Source organism: Bufo gargarizans, chromosome 1 (genome assembly GCF_014858855.1).
Source record: "Bufo gargarizans isolate SCDJY-AF-19 chromosome 1, ASM1485885v1, whole genome shotgun sequence".
NCBI classification, from domain to species: domain Eukaryota; kingdom Metazoa; phylum Chordata; class Amphibia; order Anura; family Bufonidae; genus Bufo; species Bufo gargarizans.
Window position 1 is genome coordinate 261,205,282 of NC_058080.1, and position 23,898 is coordinate 261,229,179.

The 23,898-nt window shown below is 41.4% G+C and overlaps 1 protein-coding gene across 1 annotated transcript in view; it reads right to left on the minus strand.

Moving 5' to 3' along the window:
• The window catches only part of GRID2 (glutamate ionotropic receptor delta type subunit 2), a 1,539,079-nt gene that overhangs the window by 792,217 nt on the left and 722,964 nt on the right, over nucleotides 1–23,898 (minus strand). Inside the window, exon 4 of the mRNA XM_044302725.1 lies at nucleotides 16,655–16,860. Within this exon, the coding sequence (XP_044158660.1) occupies nucleotides 16,655–16,860 (206 nt within the window). The remainder of the gene's footprint in view (nucleotides 1–16,654; nucleotides 16,861–23,898) is intronic.

Genomic DNA, 23,898 nt, shown 5'->3' on the forward strand with positions numbered 1-23,898 from the left:
ACCAAGTGCATTTAACCAGCAATAGTCTGTTCATTTTTTGGCCATATACAAAATCAGGGGCAAGCTGCGCCTGTCACCAAGTGCATTTAACCCTCAATGGTGTGGTTGTTTTTTGGCTAAAGCCTACATCAGGGTGAAGCTGTCACACCAAGTGCATTTAACCAGCAATAGTCTGTTTATTTTTTGGCCATATCCCAGTCTAATTCTGTCACTAAATCCATACCGGTCACCCAGCGCCTAAATACTAGGCCTCAAATTTATATCCAGCTAAATCTGTCCCTAGTGCTGTAGCTGGGCGAGTTATTTAGTGTCCGTTCAAGCACATTTCTTGTTCTGGGTTGAAATACAATTCCCAATTTAGCAATTTCATAATTTAGTGGTTCCTGCTATATCAGAGCTATTTGAAATCTATCCCAAAAAGGGTATATAATATTGAAGGTGCACATTGGGTCATTCAGAATAACTTCACACACACCCGCTACTGTGTATTTCCAAGTCTAATTCTGTCACTAAACCCATACCTGTCACCCAGCGCCTAAATACTAGGCCTCAAATTTAAATCCCTCTAAATCTCTCGTTACCGCTGTACTGTTGTTGCTGGGCAAGATATTTAGTGTCCGTCAAAGCACATTTTTTGTTCTGGGTTGAAGTACAATTCCCAATTTAGCAATTTCATAATTTAGTGGTTCCTGCTATATCAGAGCTATTTGGAATCTATCCCTAAAAGGGTATATAATATTGAAGGTGCACATTGGGTCATTCAGAATAACTTCACACACACCCGCTACTGTGTATTTCCAAGTCTAATTCTGTCACTAAACCCATACCTGTCACCCAGCGCCTAAATACTAGGCCTCAAATTTAAATCCCTCTAAATCTCTCGTTACCGCTGTACTGTTGTTGCTGGGCAAGATATTTAGTGTCCGTCAAAGCACATTTTTTGTTCTGGGTTGAAGTACAATTCCCAATTTAGCAATTTCATAATTTAGTGGTTTCTGCTATATCAGAGCTATTTGAAATCTATCCCTAAAAGGGTATATAATATTGAAGGTGCACATTGGGTCATTCAGAATAACTTCACACACACGCTTCTGTGCATTTCCAAGTCTAATTCTGTCACTAAATCCATACCGGTGACCCAGCGCCTAAATACTAGGCCTCAAATTTAAATCCCTCTAAATCTCTCGTTACCCACCGCTGTACTGTTGTTGCTGGGCAAGATATTTAGTGTCCGTCAAAGCACATTTTTTGTTCTGGGTTGAAGTACAATTCCCAATTTAGCAATTTCATAATTTAGTGGTTTCTGCTATATCAGAGCTATTTGAAATCTATCCCTAAAAGGGTATATAATATTGAAGGTGCACATAGGGTCATTCAGAATAACTTCACACACACGCTTCTGTGCATTTCCAAGTCTAATTCTGTCACTAAATCCATACCGGTGACCCAGCGCCTAAATACTAGGCCTCAAATTTAAATCCCTCTAAATCTCTCGTTACCCACCGCTGTACTGTTGTTGCTGGGCAAGATATTTAGTGTCCGTCAAAGCACATTTTTGTTCTGGGTTGAAGTACAATTCCCAATTTAGCAATTTCATAATTTAGTGGTTCCTGCTATATCAGAGCTATTTGAAATCTATCCCAAAAAGGGTATATAATATTGAAGGTGCACATTGGGTCATTCAGAATAACTTCACACACACCCGCTACTGTGTATTTCCAAGTCTAATTCTGTCACTAAACCCATACCTGTCACCCAGCGCCTAAATACTAGGCCTCAAATTTAAATCCCTCTAAATCTCTCGTTACCGCTGTACTGTTGTTGCTGGGCAAGATATTTAGTGTCCGTCAAAGCACATTTTTTGTTCTGGGTTGAAGTACAATTCCCAATTTAGCAATTTCATAATTTAGTGGTTTCTGCTATATCAGAGCTATTTGAAATCTATCCCTAAAAGGGTATATAATATTGAAGGTGCACATTGGGTCATTCAGAATAACTTCACACACACGCTTCTGTGCATTTCCAAGTCTAATTCTGTCACTAAACCCATACCTGTCACCCAGCGCCTAAATACTAGGCCTCAAATTTAAATCCCTCTAAATCTCTCGTTACCGCTGTACTGTTGTTGCTGGGCAAGATATTTAGTGTCCGTCAAAGCACATTTTTTGTTCTGGGTTGAAGTACAATTCCCAATTTAGCAATTTCATAATTTAGTGGTTTCTGCTATATCAGAGCTATTTGAAATCTATCCCTAAAAGGGTATATAATATTGAAGGTGCACATTGGGTCATTCAGAATAACTTCACACACACGCTTCTGTGCATTTCCAAGTCTAATTCTGTCACTAAATCCATACCGGTGACCCAGCGCCTAAATACTAGGCCTCAAATTTAAATCCCTCTAAATCTCTCGTTACCCACCGCTGTACTGTTGTTGCTGGGCAAGATATTTAGTGTCCGTCAAAGCACATTTTTTGTTCTGGGTTGAAGTACAATTCCCAATTTAGCAATTTCATAATTTAGTGGTTTCTGCTATATCAGAGCTATTTGAAATCTATCCCTAAAAGGGTATATAATATTGAAGGTGCACATTGGGTCATTCAGAATAACTTCACACACACGCTTCTGTGCATTTCCAAGTCTAATTCTGTCACTAAACCCATACCTGTCACCCAGCGCCTAAATACTAGGCCTCAAATTTAAATCCCTCTAAATCTCTCGTTACCGCTGTACTGTTGTTGCTGGGCAAGATATTTAGTGTCCGTCAAAGCACATTTTTTGTTCTGGGTTGAAGTACAATTCCCAATTTAGCAATTTCATAATTTAGTGGTTTCTGCTATATCAGAGCTATTTGAAATCTATCCCTAAAAGGGTATATAATATTGAAGGTGCACATTGGGTCATTCAGAATAACTTCACACACACGCTTCTGTGCATTTCCAAGTCTAATTCTGTCACTAAATCCATACCGGTGACCCAGCGCCTAAATACTAGGCCTCAAATTTAAATCCCTCTAAATCTCTCGTTACCCACCGCTGTACTGTTGTTGCTGGGCAAGATATTTAGTGTCCGTCAAAGCACATTTTTTGTTCTGGGTTGAAGTACAATTCCCAATTTAGCAATTTCATAATTTAGTGGTTTCTGCTATATCAGAGCTATTTGAAATCTATCCCTAAAAGGGTATATAATATTGAAGGTGCACATTGGGTCATTCAGAATAACTTCACACACACGCTTCTGTGCATTTCCAAGTCTAATTCTGTCACTAAACCCATACCTGTCACCCAGCGCCTAAATACTAGGCCTCAAATTTAAATCCCTCTAAATCTCTCGTTACCGCTGTACTGTTGTTGCTGGGCAAGATATTTAGTGTCCGTCAAAGCACATTTTTTGTTCTGGGTTGAAGTACAATTCCCAATTTAGCAATTTCATAATTTAGTGGTTTCTGCTATATCAGAGCTATTTGAAATCTATCCCTAAAAGGGTATATAATATTGAAGGTGCACATTGGGTCATTCAGAATAACTTCACACACACGCTTCTGTGCATTTCCAAGTCTAATTCTGTCACTAAATCCATACCGGTGACCCAGCGCCTAAATACTAGGCCTCAAATTTAAATCCCTCTAAATCTCTCGTTACCCACCGCTGTACTGTTGTTGCTGGGCAAGATATTTAGTGTCCGTCAAAGCACATTTTTTGTTCTGGGTTGAAGTACAATTCCCAATTTAGCAATTTCATAATTTAGTGGTTTCTGCTATATCAGAGCTATTTGAAATCTATCCCTAAAAGGGTATATAATATTGAAGGTGCACATAGGGTCATTCAGAATAACTTCACACACACGCTTCTGTGCATTTCCAAGTCTAATTCTGTCACTAAATCCATACCGGTGACCCAGCGCCTAAATACTAGGCCTCAAATTTAAATCCCTCTAAATCTCTCGTTACCGCTGTCCTGTTGTAGCTGGGAAAGTTATTTAGTGCCCGTCAAAGCACATTTTTTGTTCTGGGTTGAAGTACAATTCCCAATTTAGCAATTTCATAATTTAGTGGTTTCTGCTATATCAGAGCTATTTGAAATCTATCCCTAAAAGGGTATATAATATTGAAGGTGCACATAGGGTCATTCAGAATAACTTCACACACACGCTTCTGTGCATTTCCAAGTCTAATTCTGTCACTAAATCCATACCGGTGACCCAGCGCCTAAATACTAGGCCTCAAATTTAAATCCCTCTAAATCTCTCGTTACCGCTGTCCTGTTGTAGCTGGGAAAGTTATTTAGTGCCCGTCAAAGCACATTTTTTGTTCTGGGTTGAAGTACAATTCCCAATTTAGCAATTTCATAATTTAGTGGTTCCTGCTATATCAGAGCTATTTGAAATCTATCCCAAAAAGGGTATATAATATTCAAGGTGCACATTGGGTCATTCAGAATAACTTCACACACACGCTTCTGTGCATTTCCAAGTCTAATTCTGTCACTAAATCCATACCGGTCACCCAGCGCCTAAATACTAGGCCTCAAATTTATATCCCGCTGAATTTGAATACAATACATTGGGCCAAATAATATATTTGTTGTTGTGGTGAACCATAACAATGAGAAAAACATCTAGTAAGGGACGCGGACGTGGACATGGTCGTGGTGGTGTTAGTGGACCCTCTGGTGCTGGGAGAGGACGTGGCCGTTCTGCCACATCCACACGTCCTAGTGTACCAACTACCTCAGGTCCCAGTAGCCGCCAGAATTTACAGCGATATATGGTGGGGCCCAATGCCGTTCTAAGGATGGTAAGGCCTGAGCAGGTACAGGCATTAGTCAATTGGGTGGCCGACAGTGGATCCAGCACGTTCACATTATCTCCCACCCAGTCTTCTGCAGAAAGCGCACAGATGGCGCCTGAAAACCAACCCCATCAGTCTGTCACATCACCCCCATGCATACCAGGGAAACTGTCTCAGCCTCAAGTTATGCAGCAGTCTCTTATGCTGTTTGAAGACTCCGCTGGCAGGGTTTCCCAAGGGCATCCACCTAGCCCTTCCCCAGCGGTGAAAGACATAGAATGCACTGACGCACAACCACTTATGTTTCCTGATGATGAGGACATGGGAATACCACCTCAGCATGTCTCTGATGATGACGAAACACAGGTGCCAACTGCTGCGTCTTTCTGCAGTGTGCAGACTGAACAGGAGGTCAGGGATCAAGACTGGGTGGAAGACGATGCAGGGGACGATGAGGTCCTAGACCCCACATGGAATGAAGGTCGTGCCACTGACTTTCACAGTTCGGAGGAAGAGGCAGTGGTGAGACCGAGCCAACAGCGTAGCAAAAGAGGGAGCAGTGGGCAAAAGCAGAACACCCGCCGCCAAGAGACTCCGCCTGCTACTGACCGCCGCCATCTGGGACCGAGCACCCCAAAGGCAGCTTCAAGGAGTTCCCTGGCATGGCACTTCTTCAAACAATGTGCTGACGACAAGACCCGAGTGGTTTGCACGCTGTGCCATCAGAGCCTGAAGCGAGGCATTAACGTTCTGAACCTGAGCACAACCTGCATGACCAGGCACCTGCATGCAAAGCATGAACTGCAGTGGAGTAAACACCTTAAAACCAAGGAAGTCACTCAGGCTCCCCCTGCTACCTCTTCTGCTGCTGCCGCCTCGGCCTATTCTGCTGCTGCCGCCTCGGCCTCTTCCTCCGCCTCTGGAGGAACGTTGGCACCTGCCGCCCAGCAAACAGGGGATGTACCACCAACACCACCACCACCACCTCCGTCACCAAGCGTCTCAACCATGTCACACGCCAGCGTTCAGCTCTCCATCTCACAAACATTTGATAGAAAGCGTAAATTCCCACCTAGCCACCCTCGATCCCTGGCCCTGAATGCCAGCATTTCTAAACTACTGGCCTATGAAATGCTGTCATTTAGGCTGGTGGACACAGACAGCTTCAAACAGCTCATGTCGCTTGCTGTCCCACAGTATGTTGTTCCCAGCCGGCACTACTTCTCCAAGAGAGCCGTGCCTTCCCTGCACAACCAAGTATCCGATAAAATCAAGTGTGCACTGCGCAACGCCATCTGTAGCAAGGTCCACCTAACCACAGATACGTGGACCAGTAAGCACGGCCAGGGACGCTATATCTCCCTAACTGCACACTGGGTAAATGTAGTGGCAGCTGGGCCCCAGGCGGAGAGCTGTTTGGCGCACGTCCTGCCGCCGCCAAGGATCGCAGGGCAACATTCTTTGCCTCCTGTTGCCACCTCCTCCTTCTCGGCTTCCACCTCCTCTTCTTCCACCTGCTCATCCAGTCAGCCACACACCTTCACCACCAACTTCAGCACAGCCCGGGGTAAACGTCAGCAGGCCATTCTGAAACTCATATGTTTGGGGGACAGGCCCCACACCGCACAGGAGTTGTGGCGGGGTATTGAACAACAGACCGACGAGTGGTTGCTGCCGGTGAGCCTCAAGCCCGGCCTGGTGGTGTGTGATAATGGGCGAAATCTCGTTGCAGCTCTGGGACTAGCCAATTTGACGCACATCCCTTGCTTGGCGCATGTGCTGAATTTGGTGGTGCAGAAGTTCATTCACAACTACCCCGACATGTCAGAGCTGCTGCATAAAGTGCGGGCCGTCTGTTCGCGCTTCCGGCGTTCACATCCTGCCGCTGCTCGCCTGTCTGCGCTACAGCGTAACTTCGGCCTTCCCGCTCACCGCCTCATATGCGACGTGCCCACCAGGTGGAACTCCACCTTGCACATGCTGGACAGACTGTGCGAGCAGCAGCAGGCCATAGTGGAGTTTCAGCTGCAGCACGCACGGGTCAGTCGCACTACAGAACAGCACCACTTCACCACCAATGACTGGGCCTCCATGCGAGACCTGTGTGCCCTGTTGCGCTGTTTCGAGTACTCCACCAACATGGCCAGTGGCGATGACACCGTTATCAGCGTTACAATACCACTTCTATGTCTCCTTGAGAAAACACTTAGGGCGATGATGGAACAGGAGGTGGCCCAGGAGGAGGAGGAGGAGGATGAGGAAGAGGGGTCATTTTTAGCACTTTCAGGCCAGTCTCTTCGAAGTGACTCAGAGGGAGGTTTTTTGCAACAGCAGAGGCCAGGTACAAATGTGGCCAGCCAGGGCCCACTACTGGAGGACGAGGAGGACGAGGATGAGGAGGAGGTGGAGGAGGATGAGGATGAAGCATGGTCACAGCGGGGTGGCACCCAACGCAGCTCGGGTCCATCACTGGTGCGTGGCTGGGGGGAAAGGCAGGACGATGACGATACGCCTCCCACAGAGGACAGCTTGTCCTTACCCCTGGGCAGCCTGGCACACATGAGCGACTACATGCTGCAGTGCCTGCGCAACGACAGCAGAGTTGCCCACATTTTAACCTGTGCGGACTACTGGGTTGCCACCCTGCTGGATCCACGCTACAAAGACAATGTGCCCACCTTACTTCCTGCACTGGAGCGTGATAGGAAGATGCGCGAGTACAAGCGCACGTTGGTAGACGCGCTACTGAGAGCATTCCCAAATGTCACAGGGGAACAAGTGGAAGCCCAAGGCCAAGGCAGAGGAGGAGCAAGAGGTCGCCAAGGCAGCTGTGTCACGGCCAGCTCCTCTGAGGGCAGGGTTAGCATGGCAGAGATGTGGAAAACTTTTGTCAACACGCCACAGCTAACTGCACCACCACCTGATACGCAACGTGTTAGCAGGAGGCAACATTTCACTAACATGGTGGAACAGTACGTGTGCACACCCCTCCACGTACTGACTGATGGTTCGGCCCCATTCAACTTCTGGGTCTCTAAATTGTCCACGTGGCCAGAGCTAGCCTTTTATGCCTTGGAGGTGCTGGCCTGCCCGGCAGCCAGCGTTTTGTCTGAACGTGTATTCAGCACGGCAGGGGGCGTCATTACAGACAAACGCAGCCGCCTGTCTACAGCCAATGTGGACAAGCTGACGTTCATAAAAATGAACCAGGCATGGATCCCACAGGACCTGTCCGTCCCTTGTCCAGATTAGACATTAACTACCTCCCCATAACCATATATTATTGGACTCCAGGGCACTTCCTCATTCAATCCTATTTTTATTTTCATTTTACCATTATATTGCGATGCTACCCAAAGTTGAATGAACCTCTCCTCTGCCTGTGTGCTAGGCCTAAATATATGCCAATGGACTGTTGCAGTGGTGGCTGACATGAAGCCTGATTCTCTGCTATGACATGCAGACTAATTCTCTGCTGACATGAAGCCAGATTGTCTGTTACGGGACCTCTCTCCTCTGCCTGGGTGCTGGGCCTAAATTTATGACAATGGACTGTTGCAGTGGTGGCTGACGTGAAGCCTGATTCTCTGCTATGACATGCAGACTGATTCTCTGCTGTCATGAAGCCAGATTGTCTGTTACGGGACCTTTCTCCTCTACCTGGGTTCTGGGCCTAAATTTATGAAAATTGACTCTTACAGTGGTGGGTGACGTGAAGCCTGATTCTCTGCTATGATATGAAGACTGATTCTCTGCTGACATGAAGCCAGATTGTCTGTTACGGGACCTTTCTCCTCTGCCTGGGTTCTGGGCCTAAATTTATGAAAATTGACTCTTACAGTGGTGGGTGACGTGAAGCCTGATTCTCTGCTATGATATGAAGACTGATTCTCTGCTGACATGAAGCCAGATTGTCTGTTACGGGACCTTTCTCCTCTGCCTGGGTTCTGGGCCTAAATTTATGAAAATTGACTCTTACAGTGGTGGGTGACGTGAAGCCTGATTCTCTGCTATGATATGAAGACTGATTCTCTGCTGACATGAAGCCAGATTGTCTGTTACGGGACCTTTCTCCTCTGCCTGGGTTCTGGGCCTAAATTTATGAAAATTGACTCTTACAGTGGTGGGTGACGTGAAGCCTGATTCTCTGCTATGATATGAAGACTGATTCTCTGCTGACATGAAGCCAGATTGTCTGTTACGGGACCTTTCTCCTCTGCCTGGGTTCTGGGCCTAAATTTATGAAAATTGACTCTTACAGTGGTGGGTGACGTGAAGCCTGATTCTCTGCTATGATATGAAGACTGATTCTCTGCTGACATGAAGCCAGATTGTCTGTTACGGGACCTTTCTCCTCTGCCTGGGTTCTGGGCCTAAATTTATGAAAATTGACTCTTACAGTGGTGGGTGACGTGAAGCCTGATTCTCTGCTATGATATGAAGACTGATTCTCTGCTGACATGAAGCCAGATTGTCTGTTACGGGACCTTTCTCCTCTGCCTGGGTTCTGGGCCTAAATTTATGAAAATTGACTCTTACAGTGGTGGGTGACGTGAAGCCTGATTCTCTGCTATGATATGAAGACTGATTCTCTGCTGACATGAAGCCAGATTGTCTGTTACGGGACCTTTCTCCTCTGCCTGGGTTCTGGGCCTAAATTTATGAAAATTGACTCTTACAGTGGTGGGTGACGTGAAGCCTGATTCTCTGCTATGATATGAAGACTGATTCTCTGCTGACATGAAGCCAGATTCTCTGTTACGGGACCTCTCTCCTCTGCCTGGGTGCTGGGCCTAAATTTATGACAATGGACTGTTGCAGTGGTGGCTGACGTGAAGCCTGATTCTCTGCTATGACATGCAGACTGATTCTCTGCTGACATGAAGCCAGATTCTCTGTTACGGGACCTCTCTCCTCTGCCTGTGTGTGTGCTGGGCCTAAATATATGCCAATGGACTGTTGCAGTGGTGGCTGACGTGAAGCCTCATTCTCTGCTATGACATGCAGACTAATTCTCTGCTGACATGAAGACAGATTCTCTGTTACGGGACCTCTCTCCTCTGCCTGGGTGCCGGGGCCTAAATATCTGAGAATGGACTGTTCCAGTGGTGGGTGACGGGAAGCCAGATTCTCTGCTATGGAACCTCTCTCCAATTGATTTTGGTTAATTTTTATTTATTTAATTTTTATTTTAATTCATTTCCCTATCCACATTTGTTTGCAGGGGATTTACCTACATGTTGCTGCCTTTTGCAGCCCTCTAGCTCTTTCCTGGGCTGTTTTACAGCCTTTTTAGTGCCGAAAAGTTCGGGTCCCCATTGACTTCAATGGGGTTCGGGTTCGGGACGAAGTTCGGATCGGGTTCGGATCCCGAACCCGAACATTTCCGGGATGTTCGGCCGAACTTCTCGAACCCGAACATCCAGGTGTTCGCTCAACTCTAGTCACCTTACATCACAAAAGTGCAAGACCAAGCAATAGAAAAGGCGTAGGCCCACCAAAATAGTACTGATTAAACCATCATCCCGGAAAAAATGAGACCCTACATAAAACAATCGGGCAAAAATGTAAAACTATGGCTCTCAGAATATGGAGACGCTGAATCATGATTTGTTTAAAAAAAATGCTGTTATTGTGTAAAACTTAAATAAATAAAAAAGTTTACATATAAGGTGCATAAAAATATCACATAAACTAACCCCTCAGGTGAACATCATAAAAAAATTATAATAAAACGGTGTAAACAAAAGCCATTTTTTGTCACCTTACATCACAAAAAGTGTAATACAAAGCGATCAAAAAGCCATACGCAGCCCAAAATCATACCAATCAAACCGTCATCTCATCCCACAAAAAATAAGACCCCAACTAAGACAATTGCCCTAAAAATAAAAATAAACTATGACACTCAGAATATGGAGACACTAAAACATATATTTTTTTTTTCATAAATGCATTTATTGTGTAAAACTTGAATAAATTAAAAAAGCATACATATTAGGTATTTCCGTGCCCGTAACAACCTGCTGTATAAAAAATATCACCCCTCAAAGTATTCAAAACTGGGGTCACATTTTTGGAGTTTCTAATCTAGGGGTGCATCAGGAGGTCTTCAAGTGTGACATGGCAACTTAAAATTTTCCCAGTGAAACCTGCCTTCCAAAAACCATATGGCGTTCCTTTCCTTTTGCGCCCTGCCATGTGCCCATACAGCAGTTTACGACAACATATTGGGCGTTTCTGTAAACTACAGAATCCAGGCAAAAAATATTTTTTTTTACAGCTGTTAACCTTTGCTTTGTTACTGGAAAAATGTATTAAAATGGAAAATCTGCCAAAATAGTGAAATTATTACATTTAATTTACATTTTCCTTTAATTCTTGTGAAACACCTAAAGGGTTAACAAAGTTTGTAAAATCAGTTTTAAATGCCTTAAGAAATATATTTTCTAAGGATGGTTTCACACTAGCGTTAGGGATTCCGTAATGGCTTTCCGTTATAACATGGTTATAACGAAAAATAATGGAATGCCCAGACAAAATGCAAAACCAAAGCCTTTAAAAGGCATTCCGTTTGCTTTCCGTCCTCAGAAGTCTATGGGAAAGCATAACGGATCCATCTGGCTCCCATTGTGCAAGACGGAAAACAAAGTCCTATAGACTTGTTCTGCATTCCGTCATAATACAAGTCTATGGGCAGAAGAACAGATCTGTCCTTCTGTCTTATGGATTCCGTCATTTTCCAGTATAACCATGTTATAACGGAAATCCATAACGGAATCCCTAACGCTAGTGTGAACCCACCCTAAAATGGGTCCATTTATGGGTGGTTTCTTTAATGTAAGCTCCACAACGTGACTTCAGACCTGAAATTAAAAATTGTCAGATTTGCTTCTAAACTTCGAAGCGTCTTATAACGTCCCACAAAAAGAAAATGTAATTTATAAAATTATCCAAACATGAAGTAGACATATGGGAAATGTAAAGCAATAACTATTTTAGGAGGTATGACTATCTGTTTTAAAAGCAGAGAAATTGAAATTTCGAAAATTGTGAATTTTTCCAAATTGTTGGTAAATTTTGTATTTTTTTATGAATAAAAATTTTATATTTTGACTCATATTTACCACTGTCATGAAGTACAATATGTGACGAGAAAACAATGTCAGAATATTTGGGATAATTAAAAGCGTTTTAAAGTTATAACCACATAAAGTGACAAATGTCAGATCTGCAAAAAATGGCCTGGTCCTTAAAGGGAACCTGTCATGTGGATTTGATTATAATCTAACTAATTATATACAATCATTAGCTACTAAAAAGTGCCTTAGATGTATTCACTTACTGCTGTGACAGATGGTTACCTCATAATATACACACAATGATGCCGCATGCTAATGAGCTGATTCGAGTCCAGCATGATGTCATTGAGTCCAGCATTTATTTAATTTACAGCTATAGCCACTCCCCTGCCCACCTGCTGTTGATTCATATGGAAACAAACTGTCATTCAGCAGCAGTTGAGCGGGGAGAGTCAGGAGCTCATGAATATTCATGACTCATCATTATCAGCTGGAGCTTTTCAATACAAGATGTTGGCAGATTGACTGGGTCAATTAAAGATAGTGACCCAGCATTTTGCTAAGCAAATCAGTCACTTATTTATGTTGCCCTCAGTTAGGACAACGTAAAACTGGTGACAGGTTCCCTTTAAGGTGAAAAATGGCAAGGTCATAAAGGAGTTAATGGAACAGGTTGGGTAAATTTTAGAATGGTGGTGGATTACTCTGGGAAAGCAAAGGGGAATGGAATAGTTAGTAGAACTAGAGCAACTACTGAGAACTAGAAATATGTTTTAAGGTTGTCTAAATTTTTATAATTACGGGAACAAATAAAGGAAGTATATGAATTAGAGATGAGCGAATCAAAGCTGACGAAGTGCAATTCAATCAGAATTTCAGGAATTATTAGGATTTGCACCAAATCCGAATTTCCTCACACTTCGTGGTAACAAATCACATTTTTTCCTAAAATGGCTGCTGCACATGTTAGGATATGGAGCAATGAATTCTGGGAACGAGGGATCACCCACAATGTCATGCATGCAGCCAATAAGCAGCCAGCCCTGTGATGTCACAGCCCTATAAATAGCCTCAGCTATCATGGATTCAGCCCTTTTCCAGTGTACTTAGTGAAGGAAGAGATGTTAGAAAATGCTAGGGACAGTGCTAGAAAAGACTTGAAAACTTATATTTTGCTCAATAGAAGTTCAGGGAAAGAGCATTAGAAGTTTAGGGAAAGGATAGGGAGGACTTATTCCACAGTATTGAAGCAGAACAGGGTTCAATAGGGGTGTTTGCAGCCTGGGTAATAGGAACAATCCTACTACACTTTGCTGCACTGACTGTGGATCCCAATTGCCATACTACTGCTGCTTATTTCAGGTTTGTAATACCTCTGTAATTCCAGCAAACCGTTCTTGTTATTGTGGTCTTATTAGCCCTTGTGCGGTGCAGTTATATATGTTCTAAAGCCTTTTTTTGTTGTGTAAAAGTGGGAGAACAAAAAGAGGCTTATTAGTGTTGTGTTGTGAACTAAGAAAATGACAGCCCTTTTTGGCGTCTATTAGTGGCAAGATTTATTTTTTTATCTGCAGTTCACGGCCCCAGTTATATGTTCTAAAGCCTTTTTTTGGAGTGTTTTATTGGGGGAAAGAAATAGGGCTTATTAGCCGTTATGTGGTGAAATGAGAAAATAATCCCCTTTTTGGTGGGTATTAGTGGCAAATAAAACTTTATTTTTCGTTCATGGCCGCAGTTATATGTTCTAAAACCATTTTTTGACGTGTATTAGTGGGGCGGGAAAGGGCTTATTACCCGTTGTGTGGTGAAGTGAGAAAATTGCAGCCCTTTTTGCAGTGTATTAGTGGCAAAAAAAAAACACGTTATTTGCCCTTCACGGCCGCAGTTATATGTTCTAAAGCCTTTTTTTATGTGTATTAGCGGAGGGAGGGGATTATTAGTAGTAATGAGTGGCATAGGCGATATTCTTTTTTGCGATATTTCGCAAATTTTTCGCATAATATTCGCAATAAATTTGTGAATTCTAGAAATCGTGATCTCCAGTCATTATTTTTGAAATTGCGAAAATCGACACTAATGATGTGCAATTTTTTTGTGCAATACGTGCAACTTCACATTTTAACATGTCTGAGTAGATATTAAAGTATACTAAGTATATTAAGTGTGACATCACAGCACTATGTCTGTAGCATGTATGTATAGATAGCAGAGAAACAATAATTCCTATCACACTACCTAACACCCTGCACTGGAACAGTTACACTATATCACTATCTAACCTACACTGACTATCTCCCACTAACTATCTGAATGGATGGACTCCTTTGAAGAACCTAGAATATGACATATTTTCAGTTGTTTCACACTTTTTTGTTATGTATATAATTCCACATGTGTTAATTCATAGTTTTGATGCCTTCGGTGTGAATCTACAATTTTTTCATAGTCATGAAAATAAAGAAAACTCTTTGAATGAGAAGGTGTGTCCAAACTTTTGATATATATATACAGTACAGACCAAAAGTTTGGACACACCTTCTCATTCAAAGAGTTTTCTTTATTTTCATGACTATGAAAATTGTAGATTCACACCGAAGGCATCAAAACTATGAATTAACACATGTGGAATTATATACATAACAAAAAAGTGTGAAACAACTGAAAATATGTCATATTCTAGGTTCTTCAAAGTAGCCACCTTTTGCTTTGATTACTGCTTTGCACACTCTTGGCATTCTCTTCATGAGCTTCAAGAGGTAGTCACCTGAAATGGTTCTCACTTCACAGGTGTGCCCTGTCAGGTTTAATAAGTGGGATTTCTTGCCTTATAAATGGGGTTGGGACCATCAGTTGCGTTGTGGAGAAGTCAAGTGGATACACAGCTGATAGTCCTACTGAATAGACTGTTAGAATTTGTATTATGGCAAGAAAAAAGCAGTCAAGTAAAGAAAAAACGACTGGCCAGCATTACTTTAAGAAATAAAGGTCAGTCAGTCCGAAAAATTGGGAAAACTTTAAAAGTGTCCCCAAGTGCAGTCACAAAAACCATCAAGAGCTACAAAGAAACTGGCTCACATGTGGACCGCCCCAGGAAAGGAAGACCAAGAGTCACCTCTGCTGAGGAGGATAATTTCATCCGAGTCAATAGCCTCAGAAATCGCAGGTTAACAGCAGATCAGATTAGAGACCAGGTCAATGCCACACAGAGTTCTAGCAGCAGACACATCTCTAGAACAACTGTTAAGAGGAGACTGTGGTGAATCAGGCCTTCATGGTAGAATATTTGCTAGGAAACCACTGCTAAGGACAGGCAATAAGCAGAGGAGACTTGTTTGGGCTAAAGAACACAAGGAATGGACATTAGACCAGTGGAAATCTGTGCTTTGGTCTGATAAGTCCAAATTTGAGATCTTTGGTTCCAACCACCGTGTCTTTGTGCAACGCAGAAACCTTGAACGGATAGACTCTACATGCCTGGTTTCCACCGTGAAGCATGGAGGAGGAGGTGTGATAGTGTGCGGGTGCTTTGCTGGTGACACTGTTGGGGATTTATTCAAAATTGAAGGCATATTGAACCAGCATGGCTACCACAGCATCTTGAAGCGGCATGCTATTCCAACCGTTTGGGTTTAGTTGGACCATCATTTATTTTTTAACAGGACAATGACCCCAAAAACACCTCCAGGCTGTGTAAGAGCTATTTGACCATGAAGGAGAGTGATGGGGTGCTGCGCCAGATGACCTGGCCTCCACAGTCACCGGACCTGAACCCAATCGAGATGGTTTGGGGTGAGTTGGACAGCAGAGTGAAGGCAAAAGGGCCAACAAGTGCTAAGCATCTCTGGGAACTCCTTCAAGACTGTTGGAAGACCATTTCAGGTGACTACCTCTTGAAGCTCATCAAGAGAATGCCAAGAGGGTGCAAAGCAGTAATCAAAGCAAAAGGTGGCTACTTTGAAGAACCTAGAATATGACATATTTTCAGTTGTTTCACACTTTTTTGTTATGTATATAATCCCACATGTGTTAATTCATAGTTTTGATGCCTTCAGTGTGAATCTACAATTTTCATAGTCATGAAAATAAAGAAAACTCTTTGAATGAGAAGGTGTGTCCAAACTTTTGGTCTGTACTGTATATATACTGAATATATATATATATATATATATATATATATATATATATATATATGTGTGTGTAAAATCACTATAGTACAATATAGACCTATTCCATTTAGAAAATGGTTTAATAAGCCATCAGCAGTGTATTTGAACTGACCCCATAGGCCAAAACAGAGCCTAAGTGTATTATAATCATTCTTAATAATGACTTTGAATGCAAAATCCATTACAGATTTTTTTATTTACTTTTTTTAAGAAAAGAATGCAGAAATGAGTTCATCTGCCTCTGGAAATCTCAAAGTGCTGTAGACGTAATTTTTTATTTTTTTTACAGAATATTAACTAATTTAAATTGCAATATCTTTAGTCTCCATTGCTTGGGATGTTTACTTGAAAGATGATTCAATGAACAAACAACATATTTATCATTAGTGGAAGTCAGCATATTACCATAAATGTATATCTTTGTCAGTGCCTGTCATTGTACTTGTATCTCTGTCATAATGCTTCTTCTGGTTAGGCTAAGTGCTCAATTAAGAGCATGTTTCTTCCTCTGTACACATTTACTCATAACTACCTTGTTAGCTGCAGTGCTAGAAGTGCAAATTGAAGCACTAAAGAAAGAAACAAGCCACCATAAAACAGTTCAGGGCTATTTCTTACCTCAGTAATGAAGGATTTGGCAGTGGTTGGACTCATAACAAGAATGGCTCTTCTTAGTGTGTCCCTGTAGCGATTTAGCTCTTCAATACGCATAGTAGCAAAGAGTCCCGTGATCATCTTATTAATGTTGTTTTCCACCTTCTGCAAAGCTACATCCATTCCCTGCTGAGATACTCTATCCAAAAACTCTTGTATTCCACGGATATCTAGGAACATCAAAAGTCCATCAAAATGCTAATCAGTTAACAGCAACACATCTATTAAATGCCTAGCCTGGTTTAGAAGTCATTTTGATCAGTATCATGAAATAGAAGGTTAAGCTGCACATATGTTACACTGTATTATACCGCTGTTTCAAAGTGGACACAGATTTGCTATAAATTTCCAACAGTTGCCGTTATTTGGTGAAACTAATATCATAAAAAAAAAACTGAAAAGAAAAAGATAAAAGAACAAATTTGCTGAACTTGTTTATTCCAGTTGTCTATTCATTCCATATACAGCATTTATCCATGGTGCAATATTTGGTTGTTTAATAAAAATCTTCATAAAACGTCTTTTCCTTTCTGCATTGCTGGCCTTCTCCATTACATGCTATAGTGAATGATATCATTTTGTCAACACTGTTAACTACTGCACCCAATATATGCCAATGTAAATGACATTGGCTGGGATATAGCAAGGAGTAGGAGCAGAGTGGAAGTGGAGAAAGCCAATGATAGTGAAGCCATTAGAATTTCTTAGCAGTGCTATAGATGGGGTTGGTTCATCTGCTGTTGGCAAATTATGATTTTTTTTGTGCCAGAGAAAATTTCACCATCAACAAGCAAGCATTTTGCTGATTTATTAAGTGATCAGTGGCACATTTAGATGAGGCATACATGGGGATAAAAGCATAGTAATAAAAAATCATATTATGAAAAAGCACTTATTAAACAATTTGAGGCTACCACTAGGGGGAAATCTTATTATAAAACAGAACTGATTAAACAGTTTGAGGCTACCACCAAAAATTTTGTGGAAAAAAAATATTGGAAGAAAATTGGTCTATGAACGCAGGGATGCGTCCTGCAGGAGGCCGGGGTATTCCTCCTTGACGAGTCGGTGAGTCATCTCACGAGAGGCGAGATTTGGCGCGAACACGCACGTGCATGCGCGCGCGTTCACAGCGACGCGCAGCTAAGAAGTTGATCTACAGCCTGCCAGCAGCGATCATTGGCTGGCAGGCTGTAGATGCGATTTTTTTAACCCGCAAAAGTATATTAGACACTGTTTTGTTAACAGCATCTATTATACCTGCTACCTGGTCCTCTGGTGGTCCCTTTTGCTTGGATCGACCACAAGAGGACACAGGCAGCTCTGTAAGTAGCACCAATCACCACACTACACTACACCCCCCGTCACTTATTAACCCCTTATTAACCCCTGATCACCCCATATAGACTCCCTGATCACCCCCCTGTCATTGATCACCCCCCTGTAAGGCTCCATTCAGACGTTCGTATGTGTTTTGCGGATCTGCAAAACACGGACACCGGCAATGTGCTTTCCGCATTTTGCGGATCCGCACATTGCCAGAACTATATAGAAAATGCCTTTTCTTGTTTGCAATTGCGGACAAGAATAGAACATGTTCTGTAGGCTCTACAAAAAACGCAGTGTTCGCCCGATCAGGCCTGATCTTGTGCGCACACTTGCGTTCAGTCCGCCCCACCGCAGTGACAGAATATTTTTTTCTGATAACTGCAAAAACACCGTAAAATCGCTGCGGCACTATACAGGTAACTTTTGAGGGGCATGGCGAGTTATTAAAAGATTTTTATTTATTTTTGGCACAAGTTAGTGGAAATAATTGTATTTTTTTTTCTTACAAAGTCTCATATTCCACTAACTTGTGACAAAAATAAAATCTTACATGAACTCACCATACCCCCTCACGGAATCCAAATGCGTAAAAATGTCCTGTGAAATCCTAAAGGTACTCATTGGAATTTGGGCCCCTTTGCGCATCTTGGCTGCAAAAAAGTGTCACACATGTGGTATCGCCGCACTCGGGAGAAGTAGGTCAATGTGTTTTGAGGTGTATTTTTACATATACCCATGCTGAGTGAGAGAAATATCTCAGTAAATTGACAACTTTATATTAAAAAAATGCAAAAAGTTGTCATTTACAGAGATATCTCTCACACACAGTATGGGTATATGTAAAAATACACCACAAAACACATTGCTCTACTTCTTCTGAGTACGATGATACCACATGTGTGACACAATTTTTTGCAGTCTAGGTGCGCAAAGGGGCCCAAATTCCAATGAGTGCCTTTTAGAAGGGCATTTTTAGACATTTGGATCCCAGACTTCTTCTCACGCTTTAGGGCCCCTAAAATGCCAGGGCAGTATAAATACCCCACATGTGACCCAATTTTGGAAAGAAGACACCCCAAGATATTCCGTTAGGGGCATGGCGAGTTCATGTAAAAAAAAAATTGGGGTCACAAGTTAGTGGAATATGAGACTTTGTAAGAAAAAAAAAAATTCCGCTAACTTGTGCCAAAAAAAAATAAATAAAAAAAAAAAATTCTGTGAACTCGCCATGCCCCTTACAGAATATCTTAGGGTGTCTTCTTTCCAAAATGGGGTCACTTGTGGGGTATTTATACTGCCCTGGCATTTTAAGGGCCCTAAAGCGTGAGAAGTAGTTTGGAATCCAAATGCCTAAAAATGCACTCCTAAAAGGTACTCATTGGAATTTGAGCCCCTTTGCGCACCTAGGCTGCAAAAAAGTGTCACACATGTGGTATCACCGTACTCTGGAGAAGTAGGGCAATGTGGTTTAGGGTGTATTTTTACATATACCCATGCTGGGTGAGAGAAATATCTCTGTAAAATGGCAACTTTGTATAAAAAAATTTAAAAAGTTGTCATTTACAGAGATATTTCTCACACAATTGAATTGAATCTAAAAGTCAGATTTGACAGAATCGCATCTGAAATACAAATGAAAAGTTTGGAAATTTGCTTAGCTCTACCTACCAATCATAAATAATCATATTGACATAAAATATTGTATAATGCTGCCTGACACATACTGTATGCTTTATGATAAACGTTCATATTGCACATGAATAATATTTTTATTGTTGTGCATAAAGGTGTTAAACACATGAAGCATGCATGATGCCAGATAAGTAATTAACATTTTTAAAGTTTTTTTTTCATAATTTCATATTTTTTTTATCTGTACAGAGTAACCCAAATACTGCATATTTTTGCTTTGCTTCTCTTTTTTTCTGCATCATTTCATCTGTGCAGGATGATTGCATGTAGGACTTTTAAGGAGTCATTTATTATACTACAATATACCTGTATTAGGTGTTTTTCAGGCAAAGAGGTAGGTTGCCCCACAATCTGCATCTTTTCCACACACCTGGTCTAAAATTGTGCTCGTGGCATGGGGTGAGGGGACGGGTCAGCATGCCCATCTCATTTATAATTTTCTACACCTGGTTTAGGTGTAGAAAATGGTTTAAATGTAACCCAGCTTAATAAAGGACCCTCTTAGTTTTTATCAGCTTCCTGATGGATTTTCTCTGTAATGCTTTGTGGGGCTTGCTCTACCTAGTTAACATGGAGATGGGAGGTATAGGGAGCATGATTACGGTAGAGAGAACAGTGTTTGGTTAGAAAATTCACAGGCATCTAATACAAACAGGAAGTTCTGCTTTTAAACATCTTGCCAGGATACTGGAAGGAAAAGAACAGGGGAAAGAAAGTGTTAATGTAAAACAGGTCTGGGGCACAAATATGCAATGTTTGATAGTAACTATAAGAATGTACAAGGAATCATCGTGGATGATAGGTACATGTCACCAAGGTTCCTGGCCTCGGTGGAGTAAGAGCCGTTTTTGATGTGTCAGCAGCAGTGGCTGTTTGACACCTTGGTACTTAGCATAACTGCAATAGCTGATCCGGGGCGGCTCTTACTGGAAGTAGTCAAAGTGCTGGGTGGGTGATTACTCCCCACGTTCCAGGCTGGGTTTTGCCAGGCATAAAACCAGTCAGCACTGCCAGATGGAGAAGATTACCACTGTCTGACAGTGGAGCTCAGAAGGCCTGTGTGCTGGGATCTGAGGCCTGTGCTGGGATCTGAGGCCTGTGCTGAGCTGGAGAGCGGAGACCCGTGTGTCAAGCCTGTATTTGAACTTTCTGAGGCTGAACTGCCACCAAGGTGACTTTTGTTATATTAACTTGCCATTGGGAGTGAAGTAACACCAATACTGCAAAAGTGACGTTTTGTTTTTGGCATCATGTGTGAATAAACACTGAAGTTTGAATTACGAACTTGTATTTTGCCTCTGTACTGCACCCGCTTATCCTAACTACCAGAGCGAATCCCCACATAACATAAAAAATAATTATAAAAGCAGAAAGTTCTTTTAAGATTGCCTTGAGACATATTCTAAGATAATTGTGTGTATATGACATAAATGCTTCAGTGTAGTAAGATACACTTGAAATGGACTGTTTTAATTCTAAAGTAGACAGAGGGAGAAAGTAGACATTCAGAGTTTTTTCTTATCTTATCTTGTAGTATTGACACAAGTCATGCCCGCCGTGTCAGCTAATTAAATTATATAAATGCCAGGTCAGCACTGTAATTGGGAATGACATTTGTTAGAACAGGTTAGAAAATCCAACATACTGACATTAACTTTTGCTAGCAAGAATAGAAACATAAATGCTAGACAGCTACTGAGGATATCATCACAAGTTGAACTTTCACGCAGGTTTATCACAAAGGATGATATGATGATAATGAGCCCGGTATGGATGGCAGATATTTTTAAAAGAAGCACAGTTAAGACAGTAAGATACACTTTGCTTCAGTTTCTAATATCAAGTACTTTACAGAGGAAAATTTCAGTAGAATTTTTTAAAGATGTAGTAAAATTAAAAGATCAACTCTAGCCACAATTGAGAGCAACATCAGCCACCATTGATGGCAGCATCATTTGTCCAATAAAAATAAAAAAATAGTTTTTTTGTGAATGCACTTTGGTGACCCCTTGGGACCAATAGAAACAATTAGAATAAAAGCGTCTTCAATAGGGGCTGATCTACAATGCCATGCATAACTGTACATACAGTTGCTTTGTTGCCCAGGGGTCAGATTGCAGCCATGTTTAATTTAGAAAGGGTTCTATTTCATACAGGTCTTTTATTTGTGTCCCCTGGTATTGCAGTGGCAAGAACCCATATACCTAATTAGTAATGTTAATGGTTATGCAACTTTTAAGTATCAATACCCTCCTGTGGATCGTTTATAAACAAAGTTGTTCACTAACTTCAACTGATCGTTGCCAAGGTACTAGCAATGATCCATCCAATGATTGGGAGTCCATGGAGGGAACATAGCATATTCTCCAAGGCTTCCACAACCTTGGGGAACCTGGAGGCCTCTGAAAATCACTCTACTTACCCATTTAGGATTTTCCTAACCAGGTATTGATGAGATTTAAATATCTTTCTCAGAAACACAAAGGTATGCAAATTAACTTCCCTTATAAAAAGAAAAGAGCACTAAGGGTATATTCATACAAAGTATTTACAGAGCGGGTTTTAGATTACCAAAAACCTGGCTGAGTCTGAGCTGACACCAACTCCCATTGTTTTTAATGGGAGGCCACACAGCAATGGTTTTTACCAAGTAGTTTTCAAGACTGCACCAAGTATTTACAGGTCCATTCTTGGCACAATTACCCTGAGGAACCCTTGCAAAGCCACAGACAAAATCCTCCATCTGAACATAGCTTCAGTCTGTCTAATGCCAGCAGATATAAGATTTCTCATTTACATATGTTTCCCAGAAACACAAAGCAGCATTGGCTGGGGTACAGTACTTTCCATGCATACTAGATGGTTTCACTAATGGGAAAAATTACTCCCAAGACCACCACTATGGCCGCATTTTTTTACTTGCATGTCTCTTTTTATCATATATCGCAGTACTTTGTTGAAAGTGCTGGACCTAATTTCAAGATTATCAAATACCAGATTAAACAATTTTAGCTATAAATTGTAACTGTTGAAGAAAATGGACCAAGGGATGTCTTGTATTAGTGAAATATATGAAGCATGTCCACAGAGAGTCCTGCATAATATCCTATCTAGACATCTGGCTCTCCTCATACCCTGCCCAATAGAGATTCTTGGGATTTGTTATAACACAATTCCTCAGCTATGTTACAATGTAAACCAATTCTTGAATCTAAAAACAAAAACAAAAAAAACATGCAGTGTTAATTTTGAATTTCATTAAAATGTATTTTCTTTGACTGGAGTCAAGACTTTGATGGTAAGATTTATTTCAAATATTAGTTTTGCTAGAATATAAAAGCCGCTTGCAATGCCAAAGGGGAAACTATGATGAGGCATCTCTGTCACAAAGTCCTCTGAATGTCTCATAATTACTGTACTGTAGAACTTTGGTATTGACCTGGTTTATTCTTAACTAACACTGTCAATTTCTTTAGGAAAATGTGGCAGCTTTGACAATAATGATTAATATTTTTTGAATGTTAAATGATGCAAAAGAAAGTGATTTCCTGTTCTAAAACAAGACTATATCTATCAAGTAAGACTACCATATTTATCAAGTAAGAATTTACTTAATCTGAGTTCTTTTTAAACTGAGTTACAATTTAATGGTCCTAGAGGCGCGACTGATTGTGGTCAGACATAGTACATATATCGTAACTTTAAGAATTGAAATAACTAGACAGAATATTTTAAAAAAATACACATTTTATGTATTAATACATATTGAAATATCATGGATACCGTAATAATATTTTTGCTATACAACTCTTAAGCCTTTTTCACATATAAGTAAATCACAGACATGTGCTGCCCATGTTCTCCACAGACTGCCCCTGTATCTATTGACTTTGATGTGTATATTCACACATCAGTGATGTTCCACTGACCATGGGTCTATGGTGACACCACAGAAGCATGCTCTATTTTTGTCCTTAGTTATGAATCCCTCTTGTAAATTGTAATCTATGGGTCTGTGAAAACCATGGACACAACACGAATGTCATCTTTGGTTAGTGGTTTTGCTGACTATTCATAGGAGATGTTCAGTAAACTAATTTTCAGCAAGTGTACTTGGAAAGGGCAAAAAATGTATACATTTTCAAGGATGAACCACTGACTATCCTGTCACTGATGTCATATGTGAA